The sequence below is a fragment of the Harpia harpyja genome, chromosome 1, assembly GCF_026419915.1.
Source record: "Harpia harpyja isolate bHarHar1 chromosome 1, bHarHar1 primary haplotype, whole genome shotgun sequence".
NCBI lineage: Eukaryota > Metazoa > Chordata > Aves > Accipitriformes > Accipitridae > Harpia > Harpia harpyja.
Window position 1 is genome coordinate 90,810,612 of NC_068940.1, and position 19,255 is coordinate 90,829,866.

A 19,255-nucleotide genomic window follows, 5' to 3' on the forward strand; every position below is an offset into this window, starting at 1 on the left:
TTAGTATTCTTGTTACTGGAACCACCAGCTTTGCCATTCATATCATTATTATCATCAGTAAAAACAACTGTGGGAAATTTAAAAAGAAAGCATTTATGTGAGGACAAGGAGCAGGAAGGGACTTAGTACAAGCACAGCCTGATAAAACAACAGGGCAAACCCAGCCTCCATATGAAGGGAAACTAAAGCCAAAACCCCACACGTTCCAGAGCACAGGCAAATCTCAACTAAAATCCTGCATCACAAACATCAGTACTACAATATGTGCAGTAGAAAAATGTTCAAGTGTTTTACTGAAGTGATTTGCCATAACTTGTCATTCTGTTGTACTCTTCTACCGTTCCTGAATTTGTGTGTGGGGTTAAAAGCTCAAGATTTTAATACCAAATAGCTTACAAGCTATTAATAGCAACATACTGCAATCACTGAACATGTCCACCTCCTATCAAAGGCCTTCTCTCCAGGGGACTGGCAGTCAATCCTTCACTGACAGTGAAAACAAGAAATAGAACAGACTATTCAACACACCTCTCTACACATAGAGAGAAGTGGTGTCAAACAGAAGTATAAAAGCTCTCAACCACTTAAATGACTGGTTGTTCCACAAGTACGAAGGAATTTAAAGACTGGGGAGGCACAGAGGGATGCCTAACCATTCAGAACAGTTCTAAAACCCAAGATCCCTCTCACTACAGTAACCCCAAAATTAAAACCACGATGACAAAATTCTTTCAAGTCCATTCAGTAAACAGTAATTCTTCCCACCTACTGAGGCAGAAATCCTCAATAAACACAGCCAGACTAGCATCTACAATTCAACTCAAGTGAACTTCCTTCCAGCATCCATAACAAAAAGGCCCATTGGTATGAAATAATACTATGTCTGTTGAGTTTCTCCAAGATAAGATGCAGTAACTCAGCTGTATGAAACACAGAGGAACTGGTAGAACTTGAAATCTCTTCTCCCCAGGTAAAGACCTTGCACAATAAAGCTGGCATTCATTCAAGGCCCTAGACGATAAGGTGATCACCACCACAGCAACCACCACACCACAGCCCACAAGCAAGATTTCAGTCTGTTTCTTTTTAGAAACACTATCTTGACAAAAATCATTGACTACTCAGCTATTCCATCACGGGTCAAGACACATACCAGATTATTGTACTTTAACAAACACATAGGGCAGCATAACAAGCACTGCCTATAATTCACAAGCTCTGTTTCAGACAGGCCCTTCCCCCAAATCCTGTACATGCTAGACAATCAGCTAGAAGCAAATCCTTCATTTCCATCAATAATATTCCCCTGACCAGTCCTGAATAGCCTTGATAGCAAATTAGCATTTCTATGGGCCGAGACCAATTTAGCCAATCTGCCTGTGTCCTTGCAGATTTTCTTTTACTTCGAAGTTGCTTTTCATTCTGTTGATTAACTGTAAAAAGAAGAGTCTCAATTTTTCTAATCATTATCTCTTTTGGGGAAGGTAGAGAGAGAAGTTAAGGGGAGAAGGTCATTCCAAAGGAGAGTTTAAGGGATATGCATATATTATTTTTTTTTATATATATATATATATACACACACACACACATATATACCTGACAATGGTAAGAGTGTATCAGTCTTGATAACAAAAAATGCAAGATGAATATGTACACTGATGTTTAAAAAAAAAAAAACAAAACCACATTTCACTGTCTCAGATACACTGATACAGGTTATCATCAGATCCCATCCCATTCTGACCTGTGTGTACACAGCAGAGAACCATGTTTTTGAGATTAAGCTTCCAATAACTACCTTACCCTCATACATGTTTTTTACTTAAACTAGGACAAGTCCACAAGATGTAGCATTCACAATGCTCTGACACAGACTTTAATCTGTCTGTAAAGGAGGGCAGAAGTAGCCTACAAAACCTTTTTTTTCCTTAAACAGTAAGTAATTAAAAAAAAAAATCAACTTAGGAATTCCGTTTTAATCCAGGCTGCGAACATTATAGCAAGAAACTAATCTATCCAATAGGAGTGCGATTGACAAAGCAATGCTGACTCTGACAGATGGAGCCTGGGAAGACATGTGCCAGCTGCTCTGTTAGCAGCATTTTCTGCCCAATGCAGCAAACAGCATTCATGTTGGCTCTGGACTAAACCACTCCCCTTATGAAAAAACAAAATATATATATAAAAATATTGTTGAAAACACAATTTTCAGCTCTCCTGCCAAATCCAATAGAGGAGATGTCATAGTAAACATATATGTGGGCACAATACATTGTTAATGTCAGTTGTTATAGTCTGCGTATACAACCAAAATAGCATGCCACACTGAACTAAAATGACAGAAGCAGACATGCCCATGTGCCATTTTCACACAACCCTTGCACACTGAATTAGTAAAACTTCAAGACTGCATATGCAGCAAGCTTAACAAATTTGGTCTGAGTCTTATTTTCTGTGTTTTACATGATTTAGACAATACAGGCTCCAGGACAGAAACCATATCTTCCATTCCTGTAAAGCACTGCACACTATTAGCCTGTACAGTTGCTTCAAAATTACACTTAACTTCTTTGCAGTGCCTATGATTTTCTTTATGACATCAAACACACAATTTCTTCAGAACTGACATAAAGCAGGCTCTGACATCACAGACATGAGCCAGAGCTCCAACTACAGACTAATGCCACCCTCAGACTGTCAACCAGGAAAAGAAACCCTTGACACTTCCATAGCAGTCTTCCTGCTTCAACACTAAGAAAGCTACCCAAAGCTTTGGAGCGTATGATTATTTTGGCATGCTAGACAGCAGATAATAGGGAATTAGAGAACTTATGTTCCATTTGTTTCCTTATACACTGTCTCTCAAATATTGATCTTTTGTTTTCTGTTTGTAATGGGGCTTGAAATTAAAATGGTTTTCTGTTTACTTTCTTAAGTGCCAGCACCCACACACAAATTTTACCTCATCTAGCAAGGACATGCTCACTGATAAGTCAGAGACTTATTTTTCACTTTTTTTTTGGTGGGAATAAGAAGGAAACACTTCAGCATTTATTAGTTACCTTAATATCCTCCTTGTAATATAGTGACAGCAACACAGAACCAAACCGGAATAAAAATAACTGGAGTAAAAAACTGGAACTGGGTGGATTTTCATGCCATGCAAGCCTTTGAATCAAGACAGCTCAGAGTAACCTGTTTTGGGGCAAAGCTCTTCAGTTCATATTGTGTGAAAAAGTCCCTTTTCATAATATCGATAACAATGGTTCCTTCTATGGATTTTATTTACCTTTTCAGTTTACTCTCAAGGACTGGTAAGTGCTCACACAGTCAGATGTTTTTTATCTCCGTTTTGACAAATGAAACTGAAGGAATAAGCGCAGAATACTACAATAAATCTGTATCTGAAGAAGGAACATGCTGAAATTCGATGACTTTTTATAGGTGAGCTTCCAAGACTACCTTTCTTTCCAGATCCTTGCTCTATAGTCCTCCTTACCCTCTAGGCAGGCCTGGAATCATACCAGACAGCATTGAGCAAGCAAGGTTAAGACAAGAAGATTTAGCATAAAGGATCAAATTACATTGTCACCTCAGCATGTCCTGGTATCACAGATTTATGTCAACAGTGCTCTGAACCCGTACAACAGTGTAACTTCAGTATGTAGCTGTCTTGCAAACAGCAGTTGAACGTCAGCATCTGCAAAAGGGTCGGTCCAAAAGCAAGCAGGCTCAAAGCTACACTCTGCACCGCAACAGGTTTCTCCACATGGAGATGTTGGAGATGTTACAGGACAACAAAGCAGGGAGCAAAGTGGGGAAGGAGAGCATGGAAAGTCATTAGCAGGCCTGTCCAGCTCCAGGAAGAATCTCAAGGCACTAAAATGTAGAGCCAAGAGTTACACAGGCCTTCTGACATCCAGTAAACGTCTGGACTGCAAGCATTCCTAATTCAGGAAGAGTTCTCATGTTTAAGAAAGTCACTTTGGACACACAGCTGTTGCCCAGATTTTACAGTTCAGGCAGTTCCCAAACATCACGGTATTTTTAAAACAAAGAAGAAAACAATGGCCATTAAGGGGTCAAATTCTCTTCTCATACTTTGTAACACTACACTGCTGACTATTTAGTGTCTTAAAGATCAATATACTCACTCCAGCATGAAACCATCCAAGGGCTTGCACCCAGCTCACAACACTGGCACAACATGCTTACACCAGAAACCAGTGGATCCCCACAGATTTTTAGTAGCTTGCTTCCCAGCACAAGGCATACTCTCACAGAGCACACAGGCTATACAGTGATCTCACGGTAATAAAGTAATGGACTACAATACAAGGACTGATTGTTTTTACAAGAACTTGCATGTAAGTGGAAAAAAAATCAACCTAGTTTCTGCTTCTATCTGATCACATAAACAGCTGCTAATATTACCTAGACTTTTATGCACTCCTGGACCTGACTGTACAATTTTTAACTGATAGCAGTTGTAAGCACACTAAATCCAGTTTCTTTTTGAAGAATTACTCTTTATTATGTTAAAATTTGAGCCTATGGTTAGCAACAGCATTCCAAAACCTTACACACATAAGCTCATTTGAGTACTGGGTTATTTCAATTGCAGCAAGTAGGAATTTAGCTCCTCAAAAAAACCCGAACACACACAACAGAAGAAAACAGATGGCTCAGGAGAAGGGAGAAGAAAATGAGAGGGAGGAAGAATGGCAAATCAATAATATACCATTGTTTCTTTAAAAAAAACAAACAAAACCCCCAAAAAACCCACATGAAGAGGACAGTGGGTAACAAAAAGTAAATAAATATGGTAATTTCAACATCCAACAACAGATAAAACTTAACTTACAGAAACCAACAGAAGACAGAAAGCAAGTTCTTCAATAGGAAATAGTGTCAAATTCAGGACTGAGGGGGTTGTTTTGGTTTTTTTAAACAAAGTCCTTTGAGAGACAGTTGCTGTGGTGTTAGTTAGCACAGCAGTAGTTCAAGTGAGTAACTTTTCCTAGAAATACAGATGCAATGCCTCTGGCAGACACAACTGCAGCGAAGTTTTCTAATCCACTTTGAAGTTTCACTGGTGTTTTTATGCTGCTCCTTCAGATGAGTTTAAAAACTGCTTCCCCTTCATGTACAATGTAGAGGAGGGCAGCTTTAGGCAGATGCAGGAGATGCAGAGTCATACAGATGACAGCAGCGCTTGCACTTCCATGCAACCAGATGCATGAGAAAAAGTCACATCCACATCACTCCCGGTCTCCCGCCTCTGGTAATAAAACAACCCCTGAACAATTCTATTTCAGCACTTGCAGTAGGGCCACCAGGCTTCTATCTTGTCTGTAATCAGCTTGACGGATGAGTGGCCTTACAGTCCTTTCACAACAGGAACACGTCAGCCACAGTTGCGTATCCACCCATACCCACACTGCTGTCTACCTCCACATCTGTGCACCCCAGAGGAAGCTAAGCACCTGCCCCCTTCTAGTTAAAACACAGGGGAGGCCAAGGGAGGACACATGCAACTGTGGAGCAGCATGTAGGACAGTGTATCTGGCATATCCAGCTGCTTCAAAGCTTGGGATGGCCTCTCTACATTGCCAGAGAGGCAGACATAGTCCAAGCAAATTATATGCCAATTAAGTCTGCTGGCAAGGCTTAGCTACCAGAGATAAGATTCCTACTATGATGCGAGCAGATGCAAGCAAGCCCAGGACTGGAACGATTACACTTCATAAGCTCTGTTCGAAACTCTATAATTTAAAACAGCAAGAAGTAGCTGTGTCAGTAGCAAAAAAGAAAAAGTTATACCCTAAAAACATGCTCTCAATTTTACCAAAGAATATACAGTATTTGGAAGAGGAAAGACTTTTTATACAAAATCAACCTAAACACTGAAGGTATGTCCAAAGCAAACTGGAGACTGGTCTTTTTAACACCTCCCCTCCTAACGAGCTCTTACAAGAGGAACTGCTTTTCATCTTCCTACCTTGTTGTTTTTTTAAAGGAAATTGGAAAGAAAAAACCAAAACTTTGCTGTTCAACAACTACAGAAATTCATTTTCCTAGTCACAAAAGGAGAATTTTCTTATCATCATGAATGGCCACGTTTCTGCACCCATTATACTTAATGATGATGCATTTTTCTTAACTTTCATAGTGGTTAGTTCGTATTTAGTCATTTTCTGAGGATGCAAGAAGATTAAATGAGTATCTTTTGCTCATTATTTATGTTCTCTATTTGCATAACTCCTTCACAACTGCTCCATTAAACACCTCTTCCCCTCCAAGGCCAATTTTAAAAAGCCTCCTGCTTTATGAGACTGACAAGCATGACTCACAGTATTCCCCACATTCATTCCCCCAGGCCTCGTGGGATGTTACACAGCCAGTAAGTACCTGCTTCAGTTCATACTCCCCCACTCCCAGTGCTGCTGCAGTAACCCCTTACAGCAATCTGAGAAAAAAGTAAAGCTACCTCTCTAGCTGTCTGCCATAGGTAGGAAGCAAATAGTAACAGTATTTGCTTTTAATGTTGTCCTTCTACCACGTCACAGTTAGCAAAAGAGAGCGGCTGAAGAGAGGCACACAGTGAAGGAGGGCTACACACTCTCCCCCACTCCTCCTGAGCTTTTACTCCTACCAGAAACTTGGAGTTGCTCAAGACCCTCAACTTGCTTTTCAATCATCCTTCAAACCACTCCCATTTTTTGTCAGCAAGGCAGAAAGTTATTCAATATAGATTATCAACTCTTAAGCCCCTTCCATGCCCGAGGAACACACCCAAATCCCCCATGCATCCCACATTCAGGACCAAACCCAGCAACTTCTCTCCCCTCAGCAGAGGAGCAGCAGCCCACAGGTACCATATCGCTGCATACTTGGCTTATATCCCCAGTAAACAAGCCTCTCATAATTACAACAGATGCATCCCTCAGTCTCCAAATGGTCAATATTCACTGCAGGGTACTGACAGGAGCTGATTTTACAGTTCGTGTTCATGGATAGTAGGTTTCCAAAGAGGGAACATGCACTAGAAAGCTTTCCATTGACTGTTATCCTCCTCCATTGGTTTAAAGGACAGACTGCTAAAGAGGAATGAAATACACATCTAGAAGTAACACAGCCACTGAAGTGACACAAGACTTCTTGCAAAGCAAGCAGCATTGTATGAGCCCAAGCTTCAATTACATCTATGGCAACAACAGTTTTCTCTAACATTCAAAGCTAGAGACACCTTAGAAATTAGATACAAAATCTGTTGCCATTTAAGACAACATGTACTTGCAATGCTCCCAGACAAGTCTCAGGACTACTGCGGCAACGAGATCATTTCAGTGCTAAGAGAACACACTGTATGCTGCAGCAGCAAACACACCCACGGTATTTGAAGAGAGCCCTTGTAGAGCCAAGCACTTCCAAACCAGACGCACATTTTATCTAACACAGCTAAAGCCAGGAGTTTGCATCACAGAAACAATAGCTCCTCCCAGAGATTTAGAAATCCTGCAGGTCAGCCAGCAAATCAAAAGCTGAACAATCCCCAGCCAGGTCTCCAAGAATCTTGCCAGCGTAAGTGCATTGATCCATCATATCTCTGTTAGTCTGATACTCTCTGGACCTTGACTGAAGCATCATCCAAGCCACCTGCCACAAGGCCTCACAGTGGGGAACCCTGGAGGCTATAATCACCTTCTATAAAAACCCTTCAGGATCAGGTCCAGCTCTGCTTTGTGGATACATACCTACTAATGTATGTTAACAGAACACCATTCCCCCTGACAAGTTCACCTTTCCCTCGCTGTGGACAGATCCAAAGCCCTCCAAGCAGAGAAGTTTTATTAAGCCCTTTCCCACTCCTTCGTCTAGGAGTAACAAAAGGACCAGCTTCCTGAACAAGACAGACTTCTTATAAAGGAAAGGCCTGGCCGCATATATCCAAGAGGCCTCCTAAGAGTTTCACTAGTAAGACAGAATCACGTCAGTCCCATTGCACACAGCGTCTTGCCAGCTGCCTTCTGTTTCCTCTGTATCCTGCTCCTCTTGGCTTCCTCAGGTGCTTACAGACCACTTCACAGCCAAGGCCTTAGTCTCAACTCTGTGCCAATAAAGATAATCTAAAAAAAGAAGTGTATATAAATGCCTTCAGTAGCTGCAGGTCTCAAATTATTCAAACCCATGCTAGTAGAAGCTGTTTGTCTGAAAGGCATCATGAAAAACAGCTGCATAATTTAAGCTGCAAGGCAGTAAAATATGCAGTTAAATAATAGAAAGAGATTAATTAAAAGAAATAGGCAAGGGAGAAGAGGTTTTCAGATGAGATCTGAAATGAGATTGAAAGTCAACAACGTAGAGAGCAAGCATGTGAGTGTTTCAGAGGCAGAAGCTGTGATGAGAGCACTCTTGCATCAACGGCAGCAAAAGATAAAGTCCACAGTATTTGGCAGTAGAAGAGTGAGACAGGTCTAGGAAACGGCCTGCAGCAAGCAGATAGGAGACTTCAACAGTGAGAGAGAAATCAGCAAATTCACATTAAAATCACAGGCTAGGAGAAGCACCTGGAAAGAAAGAAATGTTGTCACTAGAAATATTAAGTGACATAATAGTGACTAACATTATTAGGTGTACAAACGCGAAAAGACAAGTCATGGCATGGCATTCTGCAGCTACTTAGATGTTAACTACAGTAGTCTGATGCAACTGCCTGAACACCTTATTCTTCGCTTGTCAGCATAAAACAAATAGACATTTTCTTATCTTAGGCTCCAGAAAACACAGAATTACTGCATGGAGACCACAGTTTAAGTATTATTGTAGCAGGCGTGCTACAAATTAAAGTCAAATAAGATGCTCAACTGACAATGATTGCCGCAGGACAAATACTGGTTGGCAGATTTTCTGACCCCAAAGTACAGAAAGGAGATCAGAGGATGAAAGTGAAGATATGCACCTGGTGAAAGATTAGCTGGCAAAAAAAGCCAACAAAACCCCCACGCTTACCTGATAAAGTATAGCTTAGAAAAAAGATTATCATGAGAAACACTGGTGTGAAATTAGCCAGAAGAGCCTACACTTCAATTCTTTTCCAAGGATATCAAAGAATTGTTATGCTTCAAGTAGTAAACAAGCAATTTTTTTTCTTGGAACTATTTATAACCTTAAGACCACCCAGTAAGAACATTACGTTTAACTCTAAGGATGTCAAACCAGCATTTGTTTTAGTAAGCCTCCTCTGCCTGAGTTCTGAGAGGCCTCCCTGCTTTCCTAACAAAAGTAGGAACGGTACCACATTTTACTCCTATTTGTCTTTGACGTTACAATAAAATTAGGAAAGCGATGTGAAGTCTCTTCCCCATGAGTTCTTTAACTGCTCATCACTACAGTATCTGAGCCTCCTCAGACACAGAGCAGCATGCTTGCTCTTTAACTTCTGCTGTAGAAAAAGTACACAGAGGAATATAAGAAAGCTGTATCTCAGTGCAAAAGATACAACCTTTACTGTTCTTTTAGAATATTCCACGATGGCAGAAGATACAGTATGGCACACATCATCTGTAGCTGTTATGAAGACACTTTATCATAGGAGAGGCCCAAACCAAAAGAATTCTTGATTTTCAGAGCCTTTTTCAGTTTGCCAAGCCCAGCACTTACTAACTAAACATATGTGGTCTGGAATCTTAGACAAGAATATTATTAAAGTCACCTTGTAAGCAGTCAATCTTTTTCAGATTAAAACTAATTTGTTTCGTCAGCTTAGCCAGCAGGTTGGCCACCAATTTCATCTCATGTTAATACAGACTGTTGAATTTTACAAGTTCTATCTGAAAATGCTGCACTCGTGTTTCACTCCCAGCTGAAATTCTCAAGCAGGGTTCCCCACTCCTCCTTTTCTTCTAAAATATTGGCATCATAGTAACAAATCTACACTCTGCAAAGCATGCATGGCTCCTGTTAACAGCATTAAGGGCTTGCATAAGTAATAAGTAACACTATTTGCATAGTCTCAAGCAGAGGTAGCATCTATACTCTTATTAATTAACCCAAGGAAAAAAAAAAACAAACACATTCCCTCTAATACCAAGAGAAGTTGTTTAGAGTTCAGCTTTCATTTGCTGTACAATAAATGGATTCCTCAAAGAACCCACCTGTTAGAAGTGCTGCATCTTTTATTTCTCTACCTGGCCCTAAGCCGGTGAAACTGAGCCCCTCCAGCGCAGTCAGAAGGGCATGCTGACAGGCTGGAGGTGAAGGAAGAAGGGCACCCGCAGATACAAGTGCAAGGTCCTGCACATAGGTTGGGCAATCCCAAGCACAAATACAGGCTGGGCAATGAGTGGATTAACAGCAGCCCTGAGGAGAAGGACTTGGGGGTATTAGTGGGTGAAAAACTGAATATGAGCCAGCAATGTGCGCTCGCAGCCCAGAAAGCCAATTGCATCCTGGGCTGCATCAAAAGAAGTGTGTCTAGCGGATCGAGAGAGGCGATTCTCCCCCTCTACTCTGCTCTGGTGAGACCCCACTTGGAGTACTGTGTTCAGCTCTGGGGCCCCCAACATAACACAGATGTGGACCTGCTCAAGCACGTCCAGAGGAGGGCCATGAAGATGATCAGGGGGCTGGAGAACCTCCCCTATGAAGACAGGCTGAGAGAGGTGAGGTTGTTCAGCCTGGAGAAGAGAAGGCTCCAGGGAGACCTTATAGCAGCCTTCCAGTACTTACAGGGAACCTACAGGAAAGATGGGGAGGGATTCTTTATCTGAGAATGTAGTGATAGGACGAGGGCTAACAGTTTTAAACTGAAACAGGGTAGATTTAGATTAGATATTAGGAAAGAATTCTTTACTGTGAGGGTGGGGAGGCACTGGAACAGGTTGCCCAGGGAGGCTGTGAATGCCCCGTCCCTGGAAGTGTTCAAGGCCAGGTTGGATGAGGCTTTGAGCAACCTGGTCTAGTGGAAGGTGTCCCTGCCCATGGCAGGGGGCTTGGAACTAGACGATCTTCAAGGCCCCTTCCAACCCAAACCATTCTATGATTCTATAACACCTTGCTTACAGAGCTCTGTTCAGGAGCACATCGTGACCTGTTCTCCACACCACCCTGATCTTGGCCCCCAAGGGCTCTGTGCAAGTTTTGAGCTGCAAAGGATTATTTCTACAACCCACAGGAGACATCAAGTCTCCATCTGCAGCAGCTGCCTCACCAGCAAGGTCAGGAAAAGGGAGGAACCACACTGAGGCACCCTATCTGCTATTACAAATGCAGCAGTTACTTCCCTTTACTTGGGGGTGGAGGGAAGGGAGGATCCCTGTGACCAAGCCCACCCACCTCTGTCATCCATGCTCAGATTTGGCTGCGGTGGAGGGTGGGGATGTGGAATGAGTAGCATCAGAGCAACACTGCTCTGGGTAACACAAATACTGAAGAGAGCAAGAACGCTCAGGTAATTATGAACAAGCCTGGACACTGACTAACTGAGGGCCCACAAGTCATTTCCTACCAGGTAACAACAAATAAAAACCACACCATGCTCCTTTCAACTCCAAGTTACTAATTAAGGATCGAACACAGGCACAGAGAAAGCAAGATACCCTCCTATCTCTCACGGGTGTCTTGCTACACCAGAACTGACACTTCGTCCACACAGCTGTCACCACACTGTTCTGCAGATAAGTAAGATTTCAGTCACCCGAACTGTCAAACACAGATGCTTTCACTAACGAGAGAGTAGTATCTTCTAGTGCCTCTGCCAAGAGAGAGCAAGCCACCAACACACAGACAGACAGTACTGTGAGCATTATGTAACTCCAGAAGTTTGCAAAGCCAAAAATTAGAATCTCAAGGTTCTTATGAGAGGAGATATGTAAAACTCTTAAAAACTAATTGCTGCTAATGAGTTCAATGATGGTTTCAGGTGCATATTTTCCCAAGGGATTCATTGCACTGTCTCTGCAGACACTGTCTCCACATTTCTGCGGATATGCACTTTTTGCTGTGTTGTAGTATAACAGAGGCAATTTGGAAGGGGGCAAGGGGGGACCTTTGTGAACAGCACTGGAAGTCCAAACAATCAGGTTCTGTTCCCAAATCTGACACTATGTCCCTATATGACCTTCCATGAGTCAGTTATAAATTCTATGCCCTCCATTTATGTTTCTGTAAAATGAAGATGGTTCAAAATACTAAACAAAGATATTGGAAAGTTGCATCAGGTTTTTTTGTTTCAGAGTTTGGGGGTTTTTGTTGTTAAACTTAGATCGGTAGCAGAGATACTAACAGGAACTTTGCCCTCAGAGGTACAATGCTTCCTACTTGTACACAGCCTGCTCCTGCACCCTTACCTTCATTACAATGTGATCCACTTCATGAGCCCTCCTCAAGGCCCATCTATTTTCTCTTTACCATAAGAGATACTTTCTGCAACAAGCTCCCAGAGATCCGAGGGAGGTAAGTATTAGACAGTTGCCCCTCTTACTCATGTCTTCTTCCTTCCTTCCAACAATTCCACAGGGCTGGACACAGCAAGTGCAGCACAGAGATCAAGGATCAAGCTTAACATACACTGACAACAGACAACCTGCAAGCTTCTTTCTTCCAATGTAAGTGCAAACAGAAGGCAGCAGACAGCGCTTCCTTTGTGGAAGAAGCAGTATGCACCTGTAAAAGCTTATCCCAATCCACTTCACTCCACCTGATTAAAGTAGCACAGTGCTGACACAATCATCTGCTGAAATACTAATGAAAAATGTAGCAGGAAGAGCAGCTGACATCTTGCTAGCTTCTTAAACCAAATATACCAAAATTAATGGAAACATTTCAAATTTGGAAAAGCTGGTCTCATATCATCTACCTCCTTTGGACACAAAACAGACATACAACACTCTAGGATCCATTTCCTGTATACACAGAGTAGTTGCTTGCTGATTCAGTGAAGTTGCACTATTGTCTTATTGCTGCTTTCAAGCTAAATATACAGCTGTATTTTCCAAAACACAGACAACGCACTGGAACACAAGACCTATACAAAGCACAGAAGAGCTACAAGCCTAACCCACCAACCTGTACCAAAATTATTATTTTTTAAAAACCACACACAGAGAACACCCAGTGTCTTTTACACTGATGGCAAACATTGGCTTAAACTACCTTAAAAAAGAACAGTGTTTAAAAGTATAAGCTAACACCTTTTCTTTAAGAATATGATTTAAGACTACAAAGCGTAGTGGATGGTACATCCATATTTTATCTCATTGCTCTCAAGCTCTCTAATTTTGAGTTATATTTTGGTGTTACAGAAAGTGAACTAGCTTAATTTGCTTTTTTTGTAGAATGTTCCAAATTTAGCAATGAAACCAGGGGAAAAAAACCCAACTGTATTTACTCTCAGTACAAACTAATTAACCTATGAACATAAAAGCATGCAAGTTCTCACAGCATGTAAAAGATTTGTATTAGTGACAATTTAAGAAGTTTATCCTTTTAAAGCAGGTCATTTCCTGAATTAGACATTGAGTGAACTTCTTTGTACTGAACTAAAGCTAAGCCACTTTCCACACACCAGGCAAGGAAACAAAGTGTCAGATCAGTTACCAACATTTAAGGAAAAAGAAACAGCATGAAAAAAGTTACTTCTAAGGAAAAAGAAACAGCATGAAAAAAGTTACTTCCTTTCCAGCACGTACTATCTGCTGTATAGGAACTGCAAAACATCCAAACTATCAAACAGAAAGGATTCCTATATGCATACTGGAAGATAATGTAAGGATGTGTGAAACTTCTTGCATGCAACACCCGCTCAACCCCACACATTTATTTTTCTACCAACTGGAAAGAGACTTTCAATTTTTTGTAATAGCAGTCAAACTGAAATTTGTCCCTACTTTTGTCTATTTTACCCAAAATAGCTTGTTAACTCACCGTTCAGTTTCCACATACCAGTTGGAAGCTACAGAAGGAAATGACATGACAACAAAAAAACCACACATTTAGGCAACACAGCACTTACTTCCTTAAAAGGTCTTTCACTTAATTTATTTCCTAAAGCTGCTAAATCTACCCACTAGACACCATCAAGATCAGAATTTATGCAAGTAGTACATATTCCAAGCCATTCATTTAGAGGTTCTCACAGTCATATTAAAATCATATCTGAGCTTAAAAAAAAAAATTACAAATGGATCTTCCCAAGTGGTCTAGAAGCAAAGAGACTGATGAAAACTATGTTATCTGCCTATGCATAAACAAGACTGTAAGAAACATCTAATTTAGACAGTAGGGGAGAGTTGCAAGCAGTGTTTTATAGCACAGAGAGGCCTCTGAAGAGTCAACTGAAGTTGTTCAAAAGGAAGTCATCAGTGCAGTAACACTGGAGATGCTGGTTTCCTGTGTCATTCTAATGCTTCATAAGCTAGTTATTGTAAATAGGTTCATTAAAAACCAAAAATAATTTGATTCAGCCAGGAAACTGACTGGAAAATCTCTCCGGAAGTTAATATTTTCAGCTGATGAATCACAATAAGATCTGCAAGTGCTTTAACTCCATATGTCATTTCTGTATTAGTACTGATAAAAGTTCATACTGTTCGGGATACTGATGAAATTCCTCACTAGTTATCTTCAGCTTCATGCTACAGATTTTCAGATAACCTTTCAGGGTTACACGCACACTGAAAGGGGCTAGTCCCAGATTTTATTTGCAGGCAAAAGGATTTGAGGAAGGCATTAGGTACTGGAACTTACATTTATATGGCATCCATGAAGAAGTTTATTTCCCTTATAAGACACTTTCATCACTCCTCCCCTTGCTTAATCTCACTGTACGTTATTATAAAGGTATTCCAATTCACAAGCAAGCATCTCCATCATAACAGTCATACCAGTATTCTAAAGAGTGCCAGAAAAACATATTTAGAAAATATTACGAAAAATGTTATTTCTCTATATTCAAGAAAACTTACTTCAGGAGACAAAAAAAACATGCTTCCAGTTAAAGATTTGAGGTTCAAAACCTGCTCTTAAAACTTTTCAGAGTTTAAGTCTCTGATCTAAGAGAAAACAGGAATCTAATTTTCTACCTGCTTGTCACTGAAGCTTGCAACCAGAAACATAACAATTTTAAATCGTCACAGATTAAATACAGTAGTGTACTTATAATGCCTTTTTCCTTCTAGTCAAAGCCCAAATCCCCACCAATAACATCACAACTTCCTTCAATTACTACTTCTACATTTGGTTTCCTTTCCCTTTTTTCTCTCTCCCTCTCTCTCCCATTCCCCCGCCCAAGACTGCCACCATACTGTACTTTCCTTTTTGCACTGCAGGTCTTCCTTAGAAACTTACTTGCTCTGCTTCTCCTGAATTCTTTTCCCTTCCTATCAGATAAACCTTCTAGATAACCAGAATACACATGGTCTGGAGGGCAAACTGTGTCCCTGCCTGGCATTCCGATTTATTCACGATTTGCCTTAGCAAGAAACTGCTTCCCAGTTTTCAACTCGAGAATCCCAAATGTTGTCATCTTTCCTAAACGCTTCAGTAAAAGGATGCTTACTGTTAATAGAGCTACATTCACCGCTGGGGAGCCAAGTTCCACCCAGGTGAGGGTTGTTTTCCCCCCTTCCTCCTCTCCCTCCCCCACCTTTTTTTCTTTTTTTTTTTTTTTTTTTTTAAGGAATCCTTAAAGACACTGAAGACAAATTCTCTTCAAAAAAATCAGCACAACTGAAATTTTATTAGAACTATTCCCAGATTAAGTGAAAAAGGCAAAACAAGATTCGTAATGTTTTCAGATCCAAAAATACAGATATAGTTTGAATACAGCAATACCGGGGGTGGGAAATTACTTTCCTGCTTAAATGAGCAAAGAATATAGAACATAAGACTGAGAACATCAAGAGTTCTGAATAAATACCTGAGTGCTATTACAATTACTATAAATTGTTAGCACCAGCACACAGAATAGTCAGACAAACTTGTCCACCTCAGTGCCACAACACCGAGTGGGTGACAGCACACAGTAAGTTTTCCTACTAGGGAACACAGCCTTTCCCACAGAAAGAGAGAAAACTCTCCAAATTCAAAGCTATCCAAACTCAAAGGGGCCAGACTGAATCAGTTACATGCTACAGGATAAGTTACAATGGTAGCCACTTCTGAACTATTTTAATACTCCCTTCATGGCCAGGTTCTCTGTTCTGGCCTGCCTTTTTTATAAAATGCTCAATTACATTAAATACAAACACTTTGTATTATGTGTTGGTTAAGCCTCTTCCTCGCCTTTCCCCCTTTCCCATCCCACAATACACACACACACTCCCAAATCTCATAACCCAGTGCCCTGTGTCATATTGCCTAATCCTGCAGTGGCCCCACCACAGGCACTGGAAGTATAATCTGTTCAGTAGTCCAACTGGAGAGCAGATGGCTTTGTATAAAGTGCTGATTAAAAAACCCACCTCCATCACACATTAAAAACATACATGTAATTTTATCAATATATTTGCCATTTTTACTGAGTAAATGTACAATGCATGTACAATACAAGCAAGGTATACATTTTTCAAAGCTACTGCGCAAGTCCTCATTAGGAATTTCAGAAATCCAGCTTCCCTTCAAAAGGGGTAAACACAGCTGTACACAGATAAAACAGACTGTACCAATCCCACATCCAGCTGACCTTGATACCCAAGGTGAAAATGAGCTACCAAATTAAGAAAAAAAAAAAAAGAAAAAAAAAGAAAACCACCCTAAATGACCGGATGGGAACTAGCTCAAATGTTGGATTTTTTGGTTTCTTTGCTTGAAGAAAGAAAAGTCAAGTTTTAGGACTCTGAAGAAAATTATGTAACTGAAGATTCTCTGTAACTTTCTGACATAAGGAAAGAGTCAGGAGCAGGAGACAGGTCAAAACTTGTGCTGCAATTACCATGTTCATGTATTTGTCATATTTCCCATGAGTAAAACCAAATGAACCTCGCCTCTTAGAAGCATTTATATCAGCAGCTTTCTTTGGGTGGAGCAAACAACTCGGAAGAGTAAATAGACATTAACTTATACTACCTCACATACCACACACAAAAAAAAACCCCTAAAAAATATGGCTTCTTAGAGCTGTTTTAATCCAAGTAGCTCATTAAAAAAAAAAAAAAAAATCACTTCATATTATTAAAGCTGTGTTTTCAAATTTGCTGCTCCACTACTGAAAACAGTAAGACAGCTTACCAACAATGATGGATGCCAGAGAATTTAATAGCCTGTATTAAATACTCATCACAGGTAGCCTAGCATTAGATTCAACAAGTTCACACTACAAGTAAGTAAAGTGGAGTTTATTTGCTTTTCCCTTGAATTTTTTTACTAAAAAAAAAAAAAGTTGAATTTGAGCATCTCTGGATGGTTCTGTATACACAGCCGCATGACCAAATATACAGACCTACAGTTATGTGCTGCAAAACCTGAAGAAATAATAACAGTAGATTGTGCTTGAAGTAGCTTCACAAAAATAGACTTAAAGCAAGGCCAAGAAGCACTGGCAACCTAGGGAGAGAAAAAAAATCCACACCGACTGGTGGAGACACACTACAACCGATGGAGCCTCCTCCAGCATCAGAGCCCCGGTCTGAAATTATTGTTGTAGGGTGTTTGAACTGCGAAGCCTGCGAGAGGCACAGATTGCCATTTTGAAACACCTCACGCTCGCACATCGGTGCCTGTACACGGACAGCTTCCTGCCCCCGCAAACCGCTCCTTGCGGCGATGCGGACCCTCGACGCGCCGCGCCAAGAACGCCGTTCCCTCGGCCCGGCGCACGGTTCCCACCGCGGATATCCCCCCCACCCCCACCCCGATGACTGAATTACGTGATGTCACGCGTGTGCGGGGCCCCCTTCCGCTCCCCAAACGCCCGCCGCGCCGCTGCGGATGGCGGCCCCGCGCTGCCGGCGCGGCTCTGGCGGAGGGGCCGGCCGGCACCCGCGCCTCGCGCTCCACGTGAGGCGCGCGGATGAGGGGACGGGGGGGCGTTGCGCGGAGCGGCGCGGCGCTGCCCGCCTCAGCAACCGTCACCAACCACCACCCCGGGGCCCGCCGGCTTCCCCCGGAGGAGGGAGCCGCGCCGCCGGGAAGCGAGGAGGAAACCTGAGATACCGGCTCTGAGCTGGCCACACGGAGAGGGCTCACCGGCCCTCACGCCCCCCTCACCCCCCACCCCACCCCAGGGAGGCCTCCGGGATGTGACTCATAATAAATAAATACAGAAGAAAAATTAAAAAAAAAAATTAAAAAAGGGGAAAAAAAAAAAAAAAGACACACCCTCCGAGCCGGACTGACATAATAACCCCCTCCCTTCCCCTCCGGAGCGGAGCGGGGCGGGGGTGGGGAGGGGAGCGGGGGGGGAAGCCCAGTCGTTCGACTGGAAAAAGTTGAAAGAAAAGGCAAACGCGGGGGAACGGCTGCGAGGCGGGGAGCCGCGGCGGGGGCTGCCGGGCGCCGCGCTGCCCCTCAGGCAGCTCCGGCCCCGCCGCCCGCACCGGAGAGCCGAGCCGAGCCCAGCCGAGCCTCCCCGCCCCACCGCCAGCCCCGGTGCGCTGCCCCGCCGCCCCTCACCTGGATGTAGTTGTTTTCGCAGTAGTCGGCGACTCGAGTGAGGTTCTGGTAGCTCTCGAGCAGAGCCCGCTTGCCAGAAGGGATTTCCTCCTCTAGCAACATCTGCAACTCTGCCATTTTCCACCCCTCCGCATCGCTTCCTCTTGCATTAAAGAGACAGCGGCAGCGCCGGGCTCGCAACCCGCCTGGTATTGTGGGATTCCTCCTCGCCTCGCTTTCGTGAGCTCTCGCTTTCCCCACCCATCCTTCCCCCTCCGAGGGGAGAGGAGGGGAAAAAAAAAAAAAAAAAAGAAAAAAAAAGAAAAAAAAAACCACCCCCGCTTTGCAAAGCAAGCCGGGAGCTGTAGGCAGCGCCGCGCCGCGCAAGGCGCATGCGCGGGGTGAGGCGCGGCGGCTGTGGCGGGGAGATGGCGGTGGGTCGGGTTGCGTGCCCCGCCCGGCCGTTGCGGAGAGCGGCGGGAGGGCGGCAGCAGGGGTGTGGGGCTGCTCGTCTGGACGTCTAAAGACGAGGGGAGACGCTTGTGTTCTTCCTTCGTTGCCCTCCAAAAAAGTCCCAGCCCCACCAGTGCTGCCCTGAGGCAGCGCCTCTCTTCAGGAGAAGCCATAAGGGTCTGGGAGGGAAACGCTGCACTGGTTATCCAGC

The 19,255-nt window shown here is 42.7% G+C and overlaps 1 protein-coding gene across 12 annotated transcripts in view; it reads right to left on the reverse strand.

Moving 5' to 3' along the window:
• Window positions 1-18,885, reverse strand: part of ABI1 (abl interactor 1) — an 88,026-nt gene extending 69,141 nt beyond the window's left edge. For 9 of the 12 annotated variants that reach the window (XM_052804683.1, XM_052804658.1, XM_052804632.1 and 6 more), the window contains exon 1: window positions 18,613-18,884. In XM_052804683.1, the coding sequence (XP_052660643.1) occupies window positions 18,613-18,729 (117 nt within the window). In that variant the 5' untranslated portion in view covers window positions 18,730-18,884. Of the gene's footprint in view, window positions 1-18,612 lie in introns of all 12 variants that reach the window. The other 3 variants (XM_052804651.1, XM_052804622.1, XM_052804721.1) reach the window with 2 other exon arrangements.
• Between the last annotated feature and the right edge of the window lie 370 nt (window positions 18,886-19,255).